The sequence below is a fragment of the Rhipicephalus sanguineus genome, chromosome 10 (genome assembly GCF_013339695.2).
Source record: "Rhipicephalus sanguineus isolate Rsan-2018 chromosome 10, BIME_Rsan_1.4, whole genome shotgun sequence".
Taxonomy (NCBI): domain Eukaryota; kingdom Metazoa; phylum Arthropoda; class Arachnida; order Ixodida; family Ixodidae; genus Rhipicephalus; species Rhipicephalus sanguineus.
The window spans coordinates 23,241,861-23,264,282 of NC_051185.1; the positions used below are offsets into that span (position 1 = coordinate 23,241,861).

The following is a 22,422-nucleotide window of genomic DNA, read 5'->3' on the forward strand; positions in this document are numbered from 1 at the left end:
GAAAAGGCTGTTGTCAGTAAAGTTTCTAGAACATCACTTGACTCGGATGACGATGATGGTTGCGTGTGGTCTGCTCCAACTCTCGTCTCTCTGTTACATAGCAAGCAACATTCTGTTTTATGAGCAGATGTGCAGTTGCACAACAGCTTTGCACAAGCCTCTGCGGCAGGAAGTGACTCAGTGAAAGAGGCGGCTGTAGAAAAAATTATGTAAGCACTTTCAGGCTGTCTGTGACTTCCTTGTTTTCTGTAGTGCCATTGAAAGTAGACGGACAGGTGTTTGGTATTGGTAAGTTTGACTGTGAAACAGTAAATTTCAGGTTTTATGGTTGTTATTTGTTAGTGTCAGCTGTAGTTTGTCACATGCCCATGGCATCAGTTTGCATTCTTGCTTCCCTTGTTCATCTTGTGCTTGCTGTTTCGTTACCTAGGATATGCTCGCAGGACTTATAAAAAAGGTTTTAAGTTGGGGCTAGGTTGGTTATGCTGGGTTAGCATCACCATTTTGTTTCAGCTATGTTCACCTGCTGGTGGGGTTCAGTGGATATGATGTTGTGCTTATCAGCCTCAGGTCCTGGGTTCAATTCCTGTGTACTGAAGTTGCAGCTTCATTTAGATAGAGAGAAAGGCACTACTGATCACCCACTTTTATTTTGGTGCTCGTTAAGGGATTTCAAGTGGTCTAATGTCATCTGAAGCTCTCCACTCTTGACACATTTTGTAGCCCCTGTGTTACTTGGAAAATCAATCAATCACTCAATAACTCAGTCAAGCCAATAAATCAATTAATTAGTTCATTTGTGTCATACATCAGTTAACTGTTTCCTGTTTCTGTTAGCTTGAGTGTTTGCAGTAATGCCGATATCACTATTTGGGTACCATGAGCACCAGTGTGAAACAGCATTGGGTGATAGCAGTTGTAACAGGATGTAACAAGAACACTATTTTTACACAAACTCGCGGCCCTTATTATGTGAAGGTAATGCTTTGAGATTTGAATGGTTAGTGGTAAAATTGCTGTTTGTGGTTGTAGACGAACAGCGTGCTGTTAGTTTACGAGCTTCAAGCCGTTCATTACTCTTTACAACTTGAAGAGAATGTGATGCCACAGATTTCTAAAAAGAGCATTCCAATGCTGACACCATGAATGCAGTTAAATGCGCCTAACCCTTAGAGATGCTTTGCTAGTCTTGTCGACTAATGGCTAGAAAGAGTAACATATATTCAGGTTTGGATGAATTCAACCTCCTGCGTAAAAAATGTTTCTTCATTTAACTTAATTATGCAGCGTACTGTTGCACCTGGTGATTTTGCTGAAGGCACTACCATGTTTGACGAGTCGTTCGACACGCTGCTTTGTGCGAGCCACGTAAAAAGTATCATTTTTATTTGCTCGAAATGAACATAACCGAAAACGAATTCTCACTTTATTTATAGCGTGAAATTTGATTCTATTTAAGCCAAAACAATGTGAATGACTTCAGGATCAATAGATATTTAATTGCAATTTAACTCATATTAATTACTATAAATCACACAAATCAACATATTATGACATTATTTTTTGTTGCAATAATATATAGAGCGCCATGAAATAATGTGTAAATTTGACGCATTTACAGACAGTTCTTAGTACATGGCGTCTTAAAGGGTTAAGATGTCCCTATAACAGCTATTGTCGTAAAAGTTTAGATACACAAGTGTAAATGAGAGTAGAGGGTGAATCAACTTAGAAATACTATTTAAAGGGATATTGAACAAAATTTTTGCCACCGAGATTTTCAGGCAAACTTAAAGACTCGGTGCTGAAATCAGTAGACGCAACATTCATTTTACACACAAACTAGTGGAAAATAACGAATTTAATCTGTTTTTCACGAACAAACACATCTAGCAGCCGCGCTGGGAACTAAAGGAGGTGACGTTTGGTGACTTTTAGTGATGTACTCGAAACGGGCATGCCAACAATGCCAGCCGTCGTCCGTGTCTCTGAACCCGCTCAGCCCCCCCCCCCCTACTGCTCCTAGAACCACTATGAACGGCGCTGGCAGCGAACAATGCACTTGGGTGGGATAAAGCCCATAAAGAGGTGGTGCACGTCTCAGCACCTTTGTAGAAGGGGGAGAGTGGGATGAAAAGGAGAGGTAGAGAAAGGGAAGTAGCAGGACAGGAACACCTCCATCCTTCATCCGCCACGGCGACAGGTGACGTCACGGCTCGCGCTGGCATGTAGCCGCCGCACGCTGACAATCTTCCAAAAATACAGCCAACTGTTCAAAATTATGTGAAATAAGCTCTGTTTATCAGAAAAGTCGTGTCTTCCAAGTAGAATTTCGATGTTTTCGCCGTGTTTTCCTATTTTTGTTCAATATCCCTTTAAGGCTATTGGGAAAGCGTAAACGTGCAGCTTCGCTGCATCAATTTGAAAAGCAAGGTGACCTCGGCATGCATCGCAGGCAGGACCTGTGCTTCAGCATCCTCCATTTTCATCCAGCATCTGCACTGTTTTTACGGGAGGTCTTGTTTGCTTGCAGGGTGACGGTGGTAATAGAGCACCGAGCAGAAGCGGAGGCCCTGTGCAACGGTTCGAACGACGCAATGCCTGCGACCGACGACAAAGTCGACCCCACTCCGAGCACTAGCGCACAGCCAGTGCAAAATGGCGAGTCTGAAGCGCAGTCCAAGGATACGCAGCAGCCTTCAGATAGCAGCAAACGAAATACTATAACAGAGGACTGGTAGGTGTTTGTTGTTTTTCTTTTTTGCTTTTTTTGTCAACAGTGTTTAAATTCTACGTGCGGTTGCTGTGCTCTACTATTGACATTATAATTTGGATCATCTATTCATTTCTTAAGCACTTGGGATGTTATGGTACTTCCAAACCTCGTTTTGGTGAAGATGGATATTTATCGAATATAGGGAAGTAAACTTAAGTGCCTTTTTCCCATCGTGTAATGGATATGAGCTTATCACAGATGTTGGGTGAAAGACAGGTATTGCTTTGTTGAATGTAATAGAGTTTGACTTTTCGATCTGCTAACCCCTCCCGAGGTCAGCTTCATCTTTTTTTTTGCTATTACATTCACTTATTGCTTTCTTGATAATTTACAGCTTTTGCCTGTTGACATTAAGTGACCTAACCATTGGTAATATTTCATGAACCTTTGCTCCAATGTTACTGAGTTCTACCACTCCTTGAGTCTAGTCATATGTAGCATTGATCATGGCTTCACTTTCTGACTGTATTGTTATGTGTTTTTATATTTGCAAAAGATCTTTGTATATGCTCCGCCCTTATGGAATACCCTTCTGTTGTCCTTTAAGGTTCAATAAGTGATTGATGATCGTGAATTAATAATTGAAATAGATCATGAAAGTCACACTGCCAGCACTCTTGCCAATTTATTGCCAAAGATTTGATAGCACATTTAACTCGTTCAAAGTGTATAACTCTTGCACTGCCTTGCAGTACAATGCATTTAACAATTTTTTTGTCCTGCAAATAAGCGATACGCTAATACTGTAGTCTTGGTGAGCCTAAAAGAAAACTCGTGGCCACATGCGCAGGTCCATCAAGGACAACGTTGAGTCGGGAGACGAAGCCTGCTGCACACGACTCTCGCAGCTCATTCACCGCAAGGCAAAGGAACTCTCCACTCACCTGACAAAGCCGCCTAAACCACTCAAGCCTCTAAAGGAAAGCAAGGCGCTGCTGACACAAACAAAAAGCTTCGGCGACGAAATTCCAGGAGGGAGGCACGGCATCCGCTACGCCGATGAAGACACCGAGGCCAGTTCGGACTACCAGGATGTAGACTTCAGTAAGGTTGCGGTCGCAGAGGTGACTACTGTCTCAGTTCACAAGGAAGGCACACCCAAGCCAATCGTTGAAGAAAACGAGTACGAAATAGTCGAAGCGCCTCGTGAGGAGATCAAACCCACGCCCCTGCCTGTTGCCCCCATCATGGTCATCGTAGAGGACGAAGCGACCAAGCAGTCCAGCGTCGTGCCCGAGGCTACCCAGAAGAAGACGAGGTCTCTGGAAAAGCCGAAGAGGCCGCCACCACCCAAGCCGGAAGCGGCGAAGAAGCCGCGCGTCAGATTTGGTGTCGAGGTGTTTCCCTCCGACATCATTGCTGCCATGGCTGCGAAAAAGAAAGGCACCGCGACTGAATCGAGTGTGTCTCAGTTGGTGCCGGCTGACGCGGAAGCGGCTTTGGCAAAGGACGCACCTTCGGACAAACAGCCGCAAGAGGAGCCTGCTCTGGAAAATCCCATTCTCGTCCGAGTCAAGGAGAGGGAAGAGCCAAGTCCCGTACTTTCGACCAAGATGCCAAAGTCAATGTTTCCGCAGTCGTCTCCCACGAAAAAGGTGAAGCCCCAGCGACCTCCCCCTCCAAAAATTCCCGCTTCGACGACTCATCCGACTTGCTCGCCACCGCCTCCCCCTTCATCACCTCCCAGCTCCCTGGAGGAGCCAACAGCTTCACCCGCTAGTGCTGCACCGATTACGACGTCTGAAAGTGCTCCCGTTGTGACAGACGAAAGCAAGAGTCCAGAACTTGTCGAAAGTGCTGCTTCCGAACCTTCGGCAGTCGCTAAAGAAGAAGCTGAAGTCATTCCAACTGAAGTGCCTTCGTGTTCCCCCGTTGTATCTCAGGAACCTGTGATAGAAAGCGAAGTGATATCCGCTGCAGCAAAAACCACTGTGGATGCTTCCAAGTCTAGTGAAACGCCACGGAAGAAGCGGACGCCTCCGCCAAGGCCGCCACCTCCCAAGTGCAAGCCAAAATTGACTGAGATGGCGGCAAAGCCGACAGTTTCGCAAAAGCCAGTGGTTTCACAAAAGCCTGTAACTCCAAAGAAGCCCGTGCCTTTGCAGCGACAGGTCGTCTCGCCGTCGTCATCAAAGCAAGCAGTTCAGTCTGCCACGAATGAGTATAGTCAGACGGACGACCTTGTAGTGTTTCGTGCAAAGAACATCGTAGCTGACCTCGACGCCCTCTTGGCTCAGAGGGAAGCAGAAGAAGCTGCACGAGTGAAGAATGTGTCGTGCATCGAGGCGTCTCTCAAAACAATGGCGCGGGAAGCCGCACATCAGTTTAAGCAACCCGAGGATTCAATGTGCGGAACCCTTGATATCAAAATGGAAGACACTCCTCAGGCTCCACCGCGAAAGCGGCGCCAGCGCTCGAGGACGGTGGAGGCAGTCAGGGTCACAGGAGACGAGCATTGCAGGCAACCACGGAGGAGCCACTCACTGTCTGAAGCCGATATTCGAATCAGGACGGCCCAGAGGCTAGGCCAAGGAGAGAGTTCTGACGTTGCAGCTACCATAACCGAAACGTTTGTGATGGTGTTGGAGTCGCCTCTTACGAAAAAGGAGCTGAAGGACCTGTACACGAACGTCACAGTTGCCCCTACGAAAGACCGTCGCTTCAAGGAGGTTCCGAAGCCAACGCCCACGACTGGAATGCGTTTCAGACCCCTTCCACCTCCTCCACCGCCACCACGAGGAAGATCTAAGTTACCGACTTCATCTGCTGCAAGTTCTTTCGACGAGAACCCTTCAACGCCTCCAGCAGCTGAAAGTGAACCTCCGAGCGCCGATCCGATCGAAGCTCCCGCCCAGGAGCCGAGCGAAAGCCCAGTAGCACGCGAAAGCGTCGAAATGAGGACGAGTCCGGCTAAGCACGATTCCAAGCGTGACTCTAAACGTGATTCCAAGCGTGATTCCAAACGCGATTCCAAGTCCGAACCGCACAGCCGGCAAAGCCCAAAGAGCGGAAGCACATCTCCGAAGGTTCGCTGGGAGAACGGGGAGCCGAAGTCATTCCGGCTTTCCAACAGCACCTTCTACGGTCCGCCGCTCGAGATTCCACCAGAGGCGCAACGGGGTGCCGAGTCACCTAGCACAGAGCCCAACGCCAGCAGCGAGAAGTCTCGGTCCAGCTGGTACGACGACAGCGACGCGTCAGGCGACGTCGCGGATGTCGACTCGCCGGCCGTGCCCAGCGACACTGACCCCGCAGTCAGCTCACGCAGGTCTGACTCCTCCCCTGGCTCAGTACAGCGGTCGAAGACGAGGTTGAAGGAGAAGAAACGCGCAAGCGCGAAATTTTACTGTGACGTAGAGGGGGAGCGGGAAAGTTCGACGGATAGAGATGTGCCACCACGCACCCCTTCCAGGGCGAGCGGTTCAGACAGGGCGCTCGAGGCGGCGGAGAACAAAGGGGAAGACACGGATGAACTCCTCGAGATGGCTGAAGGTCTGCAGAAGGAGATGACGCAAGTGTTGGTGGAAAGACAGAAGAGGCTGCTCGAAACGTTTGACAGCGAGCTGTCGGCGCAGAGGGGTGAGTGTCGACTCGAACGCCAGTTTGTTTTGCAGTGCGTTGAAATTGAGTTAGCAGGTTGCAGAAAGAGTTGCACATTTGCCTGAACTTAGTGGGACAATTGGTACATTTTCGAAAGCACTATTTTCTGTGCATTTAAAGTCAACTACAGGAGCACATTAACGAGACGAGCGCAATGTACCGTCTAGGTTTATTGCCTCCATCACGTCAACATGAATACATTAGTGTTGTGTTCCTTGTAGTGTACTTGTGGAGACAATAGGTGAAAGAACAAATATTTGACCAGTATTTCTGTAAATAATGTTTTTTTTATTGTCGTTGTTCTTGGTACTTATTACAAGCAGACAACTGTGCCATCGCAAGTGCACATATGCCAGGAATTATTAACGAACGCGATATTCTTAACCCTTTCAGACGCCACCTATGAAGAACTCTGAAAATGTGTCAAATCGACACAGTGTTATTTCAAGGCACTCAGTATTATAATGCAACAAAAATAATGCTGTAATATGCTAATTTATGTGTGTTATAGTAATCATTCCTAATTACGTTCTAATCAAATATCTATTTGGAAGCCATTCATGCTTTGTTTTTGCATAAATACACTCAAACCTCATTATAACAAAGTCACATCTGCCACGAAAATAACTTCGTTATATCCAAAACTTTGTTATAAATGTTTATTTGTAATACTGTATATATGACAGCACTGTTCTTCATTTACTTCGTTATAACCGATAATTCGTTATATCCGTGTTCGTTATATCGAGGTTTGAGTGTAGAATGAAATTTCAGGCTAGAAGTATATTGCAAATTCGTTTTCTGTTATGTCCATGTTGAGCGAAGGTAAATTATACTTTTGACGTGAGTCGCGGGAAGCGGCACATCGAACAACTCGTCGAATATGGTAGTGCCTTCAGCAAACTGATCATATGCAACAGTACGCTGCAAAATGAAGTTAAATGAAGACAAATTCATTATGCAGGAGGTTCGATTCACCCAAAGCTCAATGAATCTTGCTCTTTTTTAGCCCCTGGTGGATACAAATAGTAACAAGAAGTGGTTTACACAATTGTGTACATAGCACCTCAAAGGGTTAATGAAGATGTATTCTATTTATTTCAATTGCCTTCATTCAGGCTTTGCACTTTTGACATGTTGTGAAGAAAAAAGAACTCTAATTAAAAATGAATTAAATGTAGTCTTACGCAGTAAAAAACTTGAAGGAGGACTACGAAATGAGATAGTAATGAGGATTTTGTCAGCAGGGGAGGAAGTTGGTGACCAGTTTTGCAAAAAATAAATAAGATGTAAAACGAGTTTGAGGATTTACACAATTCCTTGTGATGCAGTTAGGCCAGATCACTGGGCTTCTCAGTTCTGTTCGAGACAGTTAACTCACAGTTAGTAGCAGTCAATACAGTCTGCTATAAACCGTTTCACCACTACCTCAGCGGTGTCGCTGACATTATAAAGATATCTGCCAAACACTCATCACTGTACGCTAAAAGCTACGTACTTCAACCTGTTCGAACTGTTTGATGTGTAAAATATCCTGTATTTCACTTATTTTTCCTTTAAATGTCTTGAAATTTACATATGCCTGGTACCAGCCAGGTAAAAAGCACTGAAAAAGGTGGTGAAGTGACTCAATTCTACATGACACTGAGGCTATGCTTTGGTAATTAGTGCAGCGATAAGAAACTCAATCAACAATGTGCTATCGGCTCACTGATAAGCGGTCCGGAAATTGTTTTTAAGAGGGAAGTACCTTATCAGGTGCTGATGAGGCTGGCATGCCCACATGCCTTGCGAGCAGCTGTGAATTATGAGAGTGAAAGGCGATCATGAAGGATTAATTAATTGGTAATAATAATTGGTTTGCTTAATGAACGTCAGCTATTGATGGGATGATGCTAAGAAAGCATAACAAAAATTATTATGGCAATGCAATGCCTGATGATATTCTCTAGTTCAATGCCTGCGTTGCAATGGAGGTTTAAAGAACGATTTATGGTCTTTCTAAGCAACTGAATAACAAGTCAAAACTCTATAGAGAGAACGGATTATTCGTTATGAAGTAGAGGAACATTAGCTTCGCCTTTACTGCAGTGTCGCGTATATATGCCTATAACAAATTTTCGAATATAGCACAGTTAACTGTGAGGTGCGATTTCATTATGTTGAGATTTGACTGTGCAACAACGTGAAGCCATTGGACAGCGAGACCAAGTGAAGGTTATGGGCAACCAATTTGAGTTTTTAATAAAATGTGCAAGTAAACACAAAGTGTTGGTTAAATGTCGTAAGAAAAGGGGTAACGAATTTGACTGCCAGAGGAAGTTAAATCCAAAACCCCTGCACTGTGCCGCTGTGCCATATCTAGCTAAGCTACGATGATAATTTTACTTACCTGTGGTTACTTTCTTGGTAAAAAAGAAAAGGTGTCTTTCTTTTTCAGTATTAAGACATTCATGCTTTTGCAAAACGTACGTGCATCGCAAAAACGCATATGTCGAAAGGCCGGTATCAACGTCTTCAGTTTAAGTACAAGATAAACGGTTTTTACACTTATCTTTCTTTCGATGAAGTACGGCACAGGGACGATTGAGATAGCGGTTATCTTTTGCCACCTGTCGTTTACAACGGCCGATTGCAAGGTTGCTTGCACGCTCGCAACCCGATGCATTGTCCATCAATGTATATTCAAATAAGAACTTTCGCAGCCTTTCGCAAACCACGAAGCATCCCATTGAAATGAGTGGAGAAAAAATGGGTGCCGCTGATCTCGCGGCTCATATTCTTTCCCCTTGACGGTAGTCGCTTTATACAAGTCCTTCTTATCTTATCACAGCGGGAAACCCACTGCTTGGGGTGGGCAGGCAAGGTCGTTGCTGCATTTAGTGGAAAGGAGATTAGAAAAAAGAAAACGAAACACATGCACACCCTCGTCACAATCGCGTTCCAGTTAGTGCGTGGGTTCGTAAATGGATTGTACCGTTCCGAAGCTGTCGCAATACTTTTTTTTTTCGCTTTCGAAGTAACGTTTTTCCTCAAACAACGGTCCGCGCTTGAGTTCTTGCACAATGCTTGGACCGCCGTTTAACAGTTTCACGTTTGTACGGCAAGGGATATCTCGCGGAGGCTCGAGTGCCATCTGTTATGCGGCGGGCACGTCCGCCGGCCGTGCGCCGACGAAGAGCTGCAAGGTGTCGTGTCGACTTTCTGTGTGTGCAGCGGAGAGCGAATCCAGGGAGCACCGGTTGACGGAAGAGAAGGACTCGCCTTCACTCATGCCTCGCAAGGACCTCCCCAGCACCCACTCGTCTGCCTCAGAGGTGAGAGAAGCAGTGTGTGAAGTCTAGACTCCCATATTGTCTCTTCATTACTTCTGTGTGTGTGGTGATTTAAGCTGCTCACTCACGTTGGCTTTGCGTAGCACTTATAGTTGTCTTCTGGTGATCTACTCCACAAAGCTGCTTGCTTGTGCTGTGCAAAAAAAAACAAAACAAACGAATCATTTAGCTGTGCTGTGAGCGATTGTTTATTTCAAACCTGGCTGCTTGCCCACAGAGATTGAGAGGGCAGTGATTGCTTTTTTTTTATTTATGCAAGTCGACTGTGGAGAATTTTGTGTGTATGCCAGTTTATGTTTTAAAAAATATAATTTTGTTCAGAACAGTCTTTTTTTTTTTTTCTTTCAGGTTTTGAATTCTTGACCCAAGCACACACACATGAGTGAGATAAGGCCACATTTATAACTTGTTAGTTTTAGTAACTGTTCACAGATGTATGAAAACTTTTGTATTTAAAATTTTCATGTGTCTGTGATCTTATTGAAGTAATGAAAGAAAAATTCATACTGAACCAAGTCAGGTTACTGTTTATGTTTACGTCGAAGCATCATTGGATTTATACTCGACAAAGACAATGCTACTGTTACAGCAGCAGATAGCCAATACTTACGTAATTTAGCCAATGCTAGCTGACGTTTGCCAATAGCAAGCTAGTGTTAGTAATTATTTATCCATTATTAGCCAACGTTACCCAGCATTGGTCAGTGCTAACCAGTGCTGGTAGTATTAAACTAAATGTGGTATGCCAGGACAGTGCTGCTAGTCATTCACTGTTCACAAATTGAGTGGTTGGGGAGGGGGTACAATTGCTAGAGCTATTCTTACACATTTTTGATGACTCTAGTGGAACATAATCACCATACATTTGCCTAGCCTGCCTAATCTACCTGAACAAATTTCGCGTATAGTTTTCAAAATGAAATGACTGTGCTACGCTTAATATTTCATTGGCAGACTTGTCACTCCGGTTGACTTGCTTCAAGTGTAAATGGCTTCACTATCTTTCATTGTGCTGGGAATTGAAATAGAGAAGGGAGGATAATGCTTAGATATGAGAAAATGTGGTACGTTGTCTTTAACGCTGTAACAGCAAGTTTTTTCAATATGTAAAGGGCAATAGTGGTTAAATGCTTACACAGCCCAGCTTATTCACCTGCCTTAGTATGCATTGTTGTAACCTTTGTATTTCCTCTGTGTTTATCACAGGATGTGGTCATTTGTTGCTATTTCTGGCAACTCCCCTTTCGCAGTTATCTCACTAAACGGTTCATACCTTGGTTTACATAGCGGTGAGCAGTGGGAAGGAATCATTCATCATGGTTAAGGTTTTCATTTGTTTAGCGGCTACTGTTGTGGTATTATTTTCAAGGACCCCTGGGCACTGCTTGTTGCATTGAAAGCTTAGCAGGGGTGTGTTAATATTCGAAAGTTCGAATACGGATTGAATAGCTCGTGTCATTGGATGCGTATTTCGATTCGACAGTTCCCTGTTTGAAGTTGTCAAATCTTTTCATAACAAATACAACACTCATTGGAGTCTTGAGCGAGACAAAACAATACAATGGATGTGAGGGCTGTTTTGGATGATTCTTCTGCAGGATAGTGTCATTACTCATGCGTTCGCTTGTTAACGTGTACATGTGCGTGTAGAACATCTTTATACATAAATGTGTCTACATATGTAAGCCCAAATTCTTATTGCATCAAGTGAATTCGGCACATTCTTCATATTCGTTGTCTCATTAGAAATGTGAATATATTTCGTACGTGATTTGATATTTGGAACCCACCATTTCCTAATATTTATACTTGCCTAAGTTGGACGATTTTACTATACGCACACCCATAATTAGCAGCAACTGGATACGTTGTTTAGCATTTTGCGCCATGGCGTCCTCATTTGGAGGTGGGAGTTACTTTTGCCATTCCTGTGCTCTATTGGCAAGGAAGAGACCACGAACATTGAGCTAATGTATATTTAAGTAATTTAAAAATTTAAATTAAAAATTAAATATTTTTGTTGCCTTAAGTTCGCTTATATCACTTATGGTTGAAAAATTTTGCTACACACGATCTCTTTGGTGAATGCAGCAGCATGGTTAACGAGATGTTGGACGCTGGCTATTTCAGCACAAGAATTTCAGAATATCTTTTTTTACTTTTTTAGGAATGCTCGCTGCTAGCAGATAACTATTGAATGTAATTTCAGTGGGTTGTTGAGTTTGCTTTATTAAGATATATAGCATCATTGACTGTACAATAAATTAGATAATTATTTATTTTGTAATTACGCTTAATTGCTGTAGAATGCACTACAGTTTATTCAAGCACTTTCACTTGCTTTATTTAAATTTGGTCTTGAAAACATTGACATCAAATTATTTAAATTTCACGCATTTATGGGCAGTCAATCGTAATGCGTGTTGCAAAGGGTTAGTGTTAATTTAAACTCCTCTCAGTGATCGCATGTGCAACCGGAAAAATAGTCAACTGTTTTGAAAAAAAGATATAGTTATGTATACCATGCCATTCACAGGTGAGCTGGCAGGGATCGTCGGAAGAGGAGAGCGATGGGGAGGAGACACGGAACATGTCACTGGACGAGGCTGCCCGACACCGTCGCAAGCGCAAGTGCATGTACATTGCCCGGGAGATAGCCAGCTCAGAACAGGCTTTCGTCGATGCCCTGCACCTGCTGAACACGGTGATCAACTTTCTTCATTGACTTTCGACATAACGAAATAGCGCACAGAAAGACTATGGACCAGGCGAAGAAGCAAACAGGACGTCCTGTTTGTTTTTTCGCCTAGTCTATCGTCTTGTTGTGCGCTATTTCATTATGTCTCAAGTCATCCAGTACCAATTGGCCCAACTCTCTTCCCTCTTAGTTCAACTTTCGACGATTCTTATAACCGTGTTACTGTTGCCAAAGTGGAAGATTGGGTAATGAGTTTTACGGCATGCATGGGATTTAAAATGGCGCACAGGACAGGAGACCATAAGAGGGATGATGAAGACACGATGCTGTGTCTAACTCTTTCATCTGGTCTCCTGTCATGGGCACCATTTTGAATTTCAAGGTGTTATTGTGGCCAAAAGCTACGGTTAGATTGGAGTGGGGTGTTGGGTGTGTTGGTACATAATTGCGTGTACCGCAGCACAAGAAACACACTGACGGAACAAAAACAACAGGGACGAGCACTGTTTGTTCTCGTATCACATAACTACAGTTTGAAAGTAATAAAAAGGCCAAATTACCTTTGTGTACATTCCACTGTGATATCTCATGGCTAAAAGAAGTGATAAGACTTTACCTGTAATGGGAAAGCACTCATAAAGGTGGAAATATCATGTCCTTGTCATTGAAGAAGTATCTAAAGCGGGGATGACTTGCTAATAATAGGCAAAAGAGTATGTAAAACAGCACATGGCTTTTAAGCGCATAAAATGAGTGGACACCTTGTTTACTATTTACAGCATCCTGAATGTATGGAATGCCACTTTGATGAACTGTGGAATATATCTGTCACCTCAGGTTCATTAAGATGCATCCTACTATCTAAGTATTGCATTTTGTTTCTCTGTGTAATTGCCATTCCAATGGAAAGACAAATTGTCGATCTCAGAGTTTTCACATTGTTGAGGGGGGTTACAGAACACACCGTCAACATTCCTTAGAACAATTGTGATCCTGTGCTTGGTTGCAGGACTTTAGGGAAGCCGTACGAGCAGCTAGCGAAGAGCGCGGCTCGCCGATCGTCCCTGACGACGTCCTGGACCAGATCCTGAAGCACCTGCCTCAACTGGTAGACTTGAATGAGGAGCTCCTCGGGCAGCTACAAGAGCGTGTAGACAACTGGTGGGTCCTTCATTCGACTGTGTCTTTCTAGTCTATTTGTGTAACCTTAAAGAGGCCCTGCAACACTTTTGCAGGTAATCATCGAATGGCTTCATTAAAGGAGTTTATTGCCTCACAAATCGACTGCTGCAAAAATTTTTAGAATCTGTCGGGTGTGAGCAGAATTACAGCGATTTGTCACACGCTGTAAGTGCTTTCTCTCTACTTTGATACCAGGGAGCATGCTGAAAGCTACCCTCTGAGGGGATGACAAGGGGTGAAGAAGCTTTGTCTGTTTGTCAGTGCACGTCATGAACTTGAGAACTTTTTTTTCCTTGAATGTGCAGTTTAGTTTGATGGCAGTACTTGTGTGGTCACATGGTGGCATCCCGCAGCAGCTGCAGTAACTATGCAGCTCATAATGCTCAAATCAGCCAATGGCCACAGACTTTGTGTTTCTGGTGCAGCCATTTGGCTTTATGGCATCATTTGTCGAGAGAAGAGCAAGTGATTTCTAGCTGATTTTGAGAATTAATTGTAAATTACAGGCCGTGTGCTGTGCTATGATGTTTAGCTCAGATGTTCATAGGAGCCTCGACTACCGATTGGTAGTATTTTCTGACCATGCTGAAAATGTGTTGCAGGGCCTCTTTAAGAGACAAGAGAGCAGAGTGGGTCAGAGAACAAACGGGTGTTAAGGACGTATTACAGTCAAACACGGATATATCGAACTCGAAGGGGATCGCAAATTAGTTTGATATAAGAAAAATGCGCTATAAAAAAATACAGACCCCAAGGCCTTACCAGTGGCGGACGATCACCTACAATCGGCGCATTCAAGAATTGACAACTAATTCCGCACATACGATGCAACAGAACGTTTTGTTTGCGTGAAAAAAAATCGCTTCTCTTGGCCTGCTTCTTCGTCTTTGAAATGAAGTTGAAGACGCTGGCCTCGATCTTATCGAGGCTGTCCAGGTGCGCCCGGTTCCCTCCATGTTGCCGCAACGACTGCGAATCAAACTGAATGCTGCCGCCATTTCAGCGGCGGAGTACGCGCGTGTAGCCGCCGCCCCGTCTGGACGATCTTCCTCATCACTTAAGCTGTCGGCCTGGGCATCCTGGGTCCCTGCGACCGCAGCTACAACGTCCTCGTCAGCGAGGCTCGCAACAGCCTGAACATTGCAGTCCGCTTCCACGAAATCGTCCGCAGACACTTCAGGTGGAATGGCAGCCGGGAAGAGGGACGCCAGCTCACGAAACGTGTCGTCTATGCGCTCGCCGTTTGCCGACGATGTCGGTTGCCATCGTTTGCACCCGGTGTTGTCGGCGAAATCGTCTTCACCGAGTGCGGCGGCAAACCATTTGGCCTTAGCCATCAGCATTGGGCCATCCACAGGAATGTTCTTTGCGCGCACTTCTGAACCAGGCATAGAGTGCCTTTTCTACTTTCCCGTGGGCAGGAGCGCGCAGACGACAGGTTCCCGACGTTTGCTGCTTCGCCGCCTTTGCCTTGATATCCGCCTTGTTCTTCAACAAGGTGCTCCGTGGTATCCCGATGTTGTCCGCCACCGTCGAACTTTTTTCGCCCGCCTCAACACGCTGTATGGCTTTCAACATTGTAGCAAAGTCAAGGTTCTTGCACTTCTTGACACTGGCCATTGCTACACGAGAAGTCTAAAATTCAAGCAGTCCGCAGTGCCTTTGCACAGCACGCACAGCACGCACAAAAAAGAGGAATGCGGTGGTATGCGAAAACTCACGGATGTGTACTCCGCCAACAAAGTGTTTGCAATCAGTCGCGATTGCGGCGATGGCTATCAGGCTACCCGGCTACCTGCGAGGGCAGCAGCGATATACGAAAGGCGAGAGCTGTGGTTGGCTGAGCAAGTACGAAAGGCGCGGGCTGTGGTTGGCTGATCAAAACTCACAAAATAGCAACAAAAAAGAAAGAAATGGCGAAAGGATGAGGCCGCCGGCTCCTTCGTTCCTGCTCTAAAAAAAAGAAAAAGGCGGAAGGAGGAGGCCGCCGGCTCCTTCGTTCCTGCTCTCCAAGGCGACGGTAACCTGCGGTAACGCGGAGAAAGCATAAGAACGAGAGAGAGAAGACAAAAGAAAAAAAAAAAAGCCGTTCCGCAAGTTGGAGAACGCGCCCAACAAGAGTACAGTCCAAGCCCTCTCGCCCTCACGTTTTTCGAGCGTTTTGGGTGTCGGCGGAGGCGCGGTACCGCGAAGGTCGCGGGGTGCAGCGAGTGCCGAGGCGCACCTTCCAGCTCGCGTGGCGTTCGATATATCCGATGGCGGGTAAAAATACCGTTCGATATAAACGTGCGAATTTCTATACTTTTACAAAGGATTTTCAAGGGGATAATTTACGAGATCGATATAGCCGACAATTCTATATATGTGGGTTCGATATATCCGTGTTCAACTGTAGTCGAAATCAAGAACAAATGGGCATGGGCAGGGCATGTAGGGCGAAGGCCAGATAACCACTGGTCATTAAGAGTAATAGAGTGGATTCCGAGAGAAGGCATTGCGCGAAGAGGGGGATGCAGAAAGTTAGGTGGACAGATGAGATTATGAAGTTTGCGGGGATATACGTGGCCGCATCAAGCACAGGACTGGGTTGAATGGTGAAGCATGGGAGAGGCCTTTGCCCTGCAGTGGGCGCAGTCATGCTAATGATGATGATGATAGGCATCTGCCATTTTGCGCTGTGGCTCTGCGTGAGATGGTTGTTAAACCTGTCCAGCTTGTTTGCATAGCCTCAAACGTTATTTTTTGTTAATACAAACCGACATTCTCTCTCTGGAGCATTATACCGGGGGTAAAGGTGACGATGTTAGAGCAGTGGAAATCAAGTTTACATACAAAAAAGAGTACTGTGACAAATATAACATAACAGGCAGCACATTTTTCTGTGCTGTGAAAGAAAAAATGCGTACAGCAACAAAAAGGAACAAGATGTGTGCGGTTAGAACAAATTACATATTTAGTCACACGTCTATTAATCTATTGTCAAAGTTCAAGTTGGTTGTTCGGGAGAAGGTGTCCTTAGGCAGTTCATTCCTCTCATTGGCAGTTTGGAGAGGCGAGGTGTCAGGCACCGCGTGTCAGGCACCATGTGTCAGGCACCGCGTGTCAGGCACCACATGTCAGGCAACACGTGTCAGGCAATGTAGCAGCTTGATGTTCTGGTTTTATTGTGTTCGGTGTCACGCACTGCAGTTCTCTGTTAGATAAGTGTCCAGGGGCGTGTGAACGCATTTCAGCTACATTACATCTGATCGTAGGTTGTGAGTCAATTGCAGAGCCTTATTGAATTAATCTGGGTCCTTGCAACGCTATTACTTCGATCGCTGACTAGGCGTTTGCAGTCTCTTGTAACAGCAACAATGAGGTATTTTCGTTTTCTGCCTGTTGATATTTTTCGCCTTGATTGACAAGGGGAAAAAAATGTCTTTGTCATTTTTGCTTCACTGTTTCATCTTCACAGGGAAGGCAGGGAGAAGGTGGCTGACGTCCTCATCAAGATGGGTCCATTCCTCAAGCTGTACTCGTCGTACATCAAGGACTTTGAATCCATGACAGCTGCTCTGGAGGAGGCCAAGCGCAAGTACCCAGAGTTCCAGAAGGTTGTCCGCACTTTCGAGGTCAGTAATTGGTTCACTGTGCGCAGTGGCACATGTCTCGGGCTAACATTACTGCTAAAGTACAGTCGGTCACAACCTAAAAAAAAGGACATAAGCTCTGCCCACAGCTATTGCTGTTCTACCCAAAGGGAATTTGCAAAGATGCTCCATCAAATTACGTTTGCTCACTTCTGTGGCGTCAAGCACTTTTCTTACGCACATACACTGTAGCCAAGGTGCTTGAGATAGTTAGTTGAAATGCATGAGAAATGTTTGAGCTAATTGATTTCACTCAGCCCACATCCATTAAAAAAAAAAAGAAAACTTGGAAGTCGTAGCGACGCTTGCATCTGCTTATTAGAGGAGGTAAGTGTAGTGCAGGATGTAGGGCTAGGTTGTCGTGAAGTACTGATGAAAGAAGCTATGATCTACCTTTCTTCATTCATATTGCTGTGCGGTCAACCACCGTTATCTTTCAGTAACACAGTGGGGGAGTCAGTAGCAAGGTTCTTGCTGTAAATAATTCATAACACTTCTCTCTGATTACTTTACAACTTTTTCAGCATTAGGTAGTAGTTTTCGTTTCATGACCAAGATGTGTCTGCATGCAGCCGTAGGGTTTCCTACAGTATTTACTAGAGGGAACTGTGGCACTGCGATCGTTCAGCCAACCATGGGAATGGTGGGTAGTACTACATGGATTTGCCTAGTCTTCATGCTTGCTGCTTCAGACGGTTTTGCGGCTTTGGTTATTGTTGTGTTTCGGCTTTTGTTTCGGATAAAAGAGCGGCTCGTTGTCAACCTCATGAGCCGATTTTAGTTAGTGAGCCTAAAAGGGTCACGGTGGTGAAGTGGCATTGCTGAACTTTGTCTTGCAACAAAAAGCGGCTGCAGGCCACACGGAGCCACATGAAGTAGAAAGAACAAAGCCTAGGCAAAGCCATGTACTACTCATCATTCCCATGCCAGCTCAAGCGCTAAGCGTGTCAGCTCCCATAGGCTCCAGCACCAGATTTCCCTCTAGTGAACTGTTATGAAACTATGTTACAGCAAAGCCCTCGCTGCCGGCAGTTGACCCTACCGCAGTACATGCTCAAGCCAATCCAGCGGATACCCCAGTACCGACTTCTGCTCACTGACTACGTGAAGAACTTGGAAGTGGAAACGCCCGAGTACAGCGACGCCTGCGCCGCTCTTGAGATCGTCTCCCAGGTGGCCGAGCATGCCAATGAGACCATGAAGCTTGGGGTGAGCTTTGAACCAAAGCTTTTATGAATTACAGGTTTCGGTGGTGGTTGTGGCAGTGGCACTTTAGAAACGTGTGCTGATCAATAGTCACCAGATATAGGTTTGTTTGAACCATATATTACTCCATTCATAACAGTCACGTATGCTCGCTATCTCTTTTAAGCGAAGCTTCTATGAGTTACAGGTATTGGTGGCGGCAGCATTGTTAAAGGGGTACTGACACAAAATTTCGCGGCCGAGATAGCCTGCTGGATCGATTTCCGTGTACGTGCGTGTACCATCTGCAAAATATCGACAGCGAATAAAGCTTGGAAGGTATTTTATACGAATTTTGAAGTTCGGGTGCGCGATCCAGCATTCTAGGCCGCACCAGTTGCATTGACACCCTCGGAGGTGACCCGAGGTGACCCCCCTACTTCCCCTACGTAACCGTTGTAGCCGGTACAACAAGTTATGATGACGTCGTAGCCGCCATTTCTGTTTTGACGCGCTCGCCGCTGCGCTGTTGGTGTCTCAAGGAAATCGTCGCCAACAGACGACGATGAGGAGGACGATGATAACGAGGACGATGATGGCGACGACATCGCGCAGCACGTGCGGCAAGCGTGCGAATGCGAGGAGACGACGCGAACAGCGCGGAAGTGCGTCACACTTCTGTGTGCTGACGTGATCGAGCGCTGGAGCCGCTAGGTGGTGATAGTTGCACCCGGAGGCTTGTCGTTTTTGAAACCGAAACTGACACTGGTCGGTAATGAGGAGCCTGTAATTAATTATCTGTCGCGCGCTGCAGCAAACGATGTGCCGTGTTATGACTAACAGGCCCCCGGCAACACATTGCAGCAAAAAAACGCGAGGCAAAAATTTTTGTGTCAGTACCCCTTTAATGAAAAACCCAGCACCTGCGAGTGTACAGAAATGGGGCCCTCGACGGTGCGCCGGTTGCATGCATATTTGTATGCGCCGTTTTCCAATAACTGATGCTCTCTCGATTGTGGGCTTATCGTCAATCAGCCATTTCTGATATGGCAGTCTGTTCTTTTATCGAGGTCACTTGGCAATTTGTGTTGCCACATTTCATGGTTGCATTTCATTGTTTCACGCATGGCCGTCATTGTTGCCTGTTGCAACAAAGTGTTGCGCTGCTAAGCGCCTGGGTGAAGGTCCAATTCCCAGCATGGAGGAAGAAAAAAATTAGGAGGGAGCATTGCACAATGTCAATGAAAGAAAGAAATAAAAATAGTAGGTCAGGCACACTCATGCCAAACTTCGCTTGCCCCCCATTTTCCTGATAGGGGAAGGGCTCCTAATTAGGGGTGTGCGAATATTCGAAATTTCGAATATTTTTCGAATAGTGTTTGCTGTTCGATTCGATTCGCATTGAAATTTTACTATTCGAACTATTCGAACTTCCCAAAGACAAATGCAATCAACGTCCGGTTGAAAGTGACCCCTTCATATTTTTATTATGCTTCACCTCATTACACTCTCGTATTGCGGCAAAGCTGCCTTTCAAGCTCCGTTGCGGTCGAACTTAGCCAAGAGACAGTCAACGTCTGATTGGAAGTGGTCCCTAGATTTTCAATATGCTTCACCTCATCACACCCCCGTAATGCGGCAAAGCTGCCTTTCAAGCTCCGCTACGGTCGCAAGTGTATTAACTCAAGAAAACGCTGGTTCCGATGTGGAGATGAAAAATGTGGCAGAGTTGGGGACTCAATGCTGTTTTGGACCTGAAATTTGGGCAGGAAGTCCGAAAAATCAGACGCCGAAGCTTTTTAGCATCCAAAATTTCAGATGTTTTTATATATCGACGTCTACGAGGCATATTTGGAACTCCGGACTTGAAGGGAGCACACCCTTGTCCGTCACATCAGTTGGCCTTCCACAGAAGTTGAAAGAGGAGGAGAGGCTGAGGAAATGGCATATTTGCCTATCACATGTAAAGTGTTGTCGGCAACACTTTGGTTGCACCAAATCATGTACATAAATGCAATTCGGCCTCAACATTGCCTCACTCTTGATAAGAAAGACAACTACGAAATATGACCCCACCAGCGCTTCATCAACCTAGTGAAAAGAAACACTTTCATGTTGCGATCTCACAAGAACATACTTAGGGATTCTCTGCAACTTTTTCTGTAATTTCACTTCGAATTATTCGAAAAATGTTTGAGAAATATTCAAAAATTATTCGAAATTATTCGATTCGATTCGCACTCAATCTTTGGTATTCGAATTCGCTTCGCACCCAAAATTTTGCTATTCGCACAGCTCTACTCCTAATCTTTAGAAGTGCCCTTTGTTATGCTATACTTTGACTGTCTACAGGTTATTCAAAACCTCGCTCTGGCTTGATTGGGCAGCTGAAATGGCAAAATGGCCTTTCTGCAGTGTCATATGGCATAGTGAAAGGTAAAAGAACAGCAACCACCCAGCGCAGTGTTACACAGGAAAGCCACCTTCTCGATTTGAAAAAGTTCATCCTGGTTTGGGGATTGAAACTTGGACCATTGCTTTCCCATAGCCACCACTTGGTATCCAAGGTAACTGGAAGGTTAGAAGATTGCTAAGTAAAGCAGAAATAACTGACAACTCAAGCACGTTAACGCATAATGCAGGTGAATCCCTTTACAAGAGACAATTGAGTAGACGATTGCTAGGGTTAAGGCTTGGGCAAGTTGGTTCATTGTGCAAAGAAGGGAAAACGGCACTGAATTTTGGACGAACACAAAGGAAGACGGACAACGACAGGCGCTGTGCCTGTCGTCTTCTGTCTTCCTTTGTGTTCGTCCAAAATTCAGCGCTGTTTTCCCTTCTGAGTAGAAGAGACACCAGTGCACCTACAATAAGGTACGCATTTGGGCTGGTTGGTTCATGATTAACTGTAGAAACAGCGCTAAAACACGGGACGACCGAGGAAAGGACACAAACAACGGCGCTGACTAACAACCAAATGTGTTTTATTCTTCCAGTCTGCATTTATATGCTCCGCCACAATCTCAACAAAGCAAAAGGCAAAGAAACATAGAAAAAGATGATTAGCCTGCGCAGAGGCCAAAAAATCTTCAAACAGACAGAAACGTCAACTCCTTCGGAAGGAGGGAGATCGAGGGGAGGCTGACACATGCCTCTCCGCCATTATAGATATGATACGCTTCAGAAATGACACGCGCCCGTTCATCATGGTACTTCGACAGGAAAATGGAATCTTTAAAAGATGGCTGGCAACCACATTCATTACAGTGAAGCGACAATTGACTATCTCTGGCTTGTTTACGGAAGTTGTTTGCATGCTCGCGCATGCGGTCATTAGCGCACCGCCCCGTTTGGCCGACATAGTAACGGCCGCAAGAAAGAGGTATCTTATACACAACACTATCACAACATTCAACATACTTCTGGCGATGCTTTTTGCTGCATCTTTTCGTCTTGGTCTCTCGATTTACTTGCTGACACAGGCTACCAAGCTTATTTTTGGCAGAAAACAACAGTCTAACGCCTGCCCTGCTGACCACTTTTATCTATAATGGCGGAGAGGCATGTGTCAGCCTCCCCTCGATCTCCCTCCTTCCGAAGGAGTTAACGTTTCTGTCTGTTTGAAGATTTTTTGGCCTCTGCGCAGGCTAATCATCTTTTTCTATGTTTCTTTGCCTTTTGCTTTGTTGAGATTGTGGCGGAGCATATAAATGCAGACTGGAAGAATAAAACACATTTGGTTGTTAGTCAGCGCCGTTGTTTGTGTCCTTTCCTCGGTCGTCCCGTGTTTTAGCGCTGTTTCTACAGTTAATCAGTGCACCTACATTAAAAGAGGGGTTGATCAGAAAATAAGCACGTGGTACCCTGCATATAAGAGACGTAAACTGCTCCCCAGTGCTTGCCTCATATAAAGCGGTTCAGCTGTATAGAAAATAAGTTGTTTACAAGGTGTCAAAGTTTCATGAAATCGAAAAATTGTTTACCTGACAATACACTCAAACCTCATTATAACAA

At 45.1% G+C, this 22,422-nt stretch overlaps 1 protein-coding gene across 4 annotated transcripts in view; it reads left to right on the plus strand.

Annotated features, from left to right (window-relative positions):
• LOC119407250 (FYVE, RhoGEF and PH domain-containing protein 5) overlaps positions 1-22,422 on the plus strand; it is a 50,977-nt gene that overhangs the window by 14,329 nt on the left and 14,226 nt on the right. For 3 of the 4 annotated variants that reach the window (XM_037674128.2, XM_037674126.2, XM_037674129.2), the window contains 7 exons: positions 2,534-2,737; positions 3,567-6,355; positions 9,593-9,693; positions 12,248-12,415; positions 13,419-13,570; positions 17,049-17,205; positions 18,235-18,432. In XM_037674128.2, coding sequence (XP_037530056.1) covers positions 2,534-2,737; positions 3,567-6,355; positions 9,593-9,693; positions 12,248-12,415; positions 13,419-13,570; positions 17,049-17,205; positions 18,235-18,432 — 3,769 coding nt within the window. Of the gene's footprint in view, positions 1-2,533; positions 2,738-3,566; positions 6,360-9,592; positions 9,694-12,247; positions 12,416-13,418; positions 13,571-17,048; positions 17,206-18,234; positions 18,433-22,422 lie in introns of all 4 variants that reach the window. The other variant, XM_049419925.1, reaches the window with a different exon arrangement.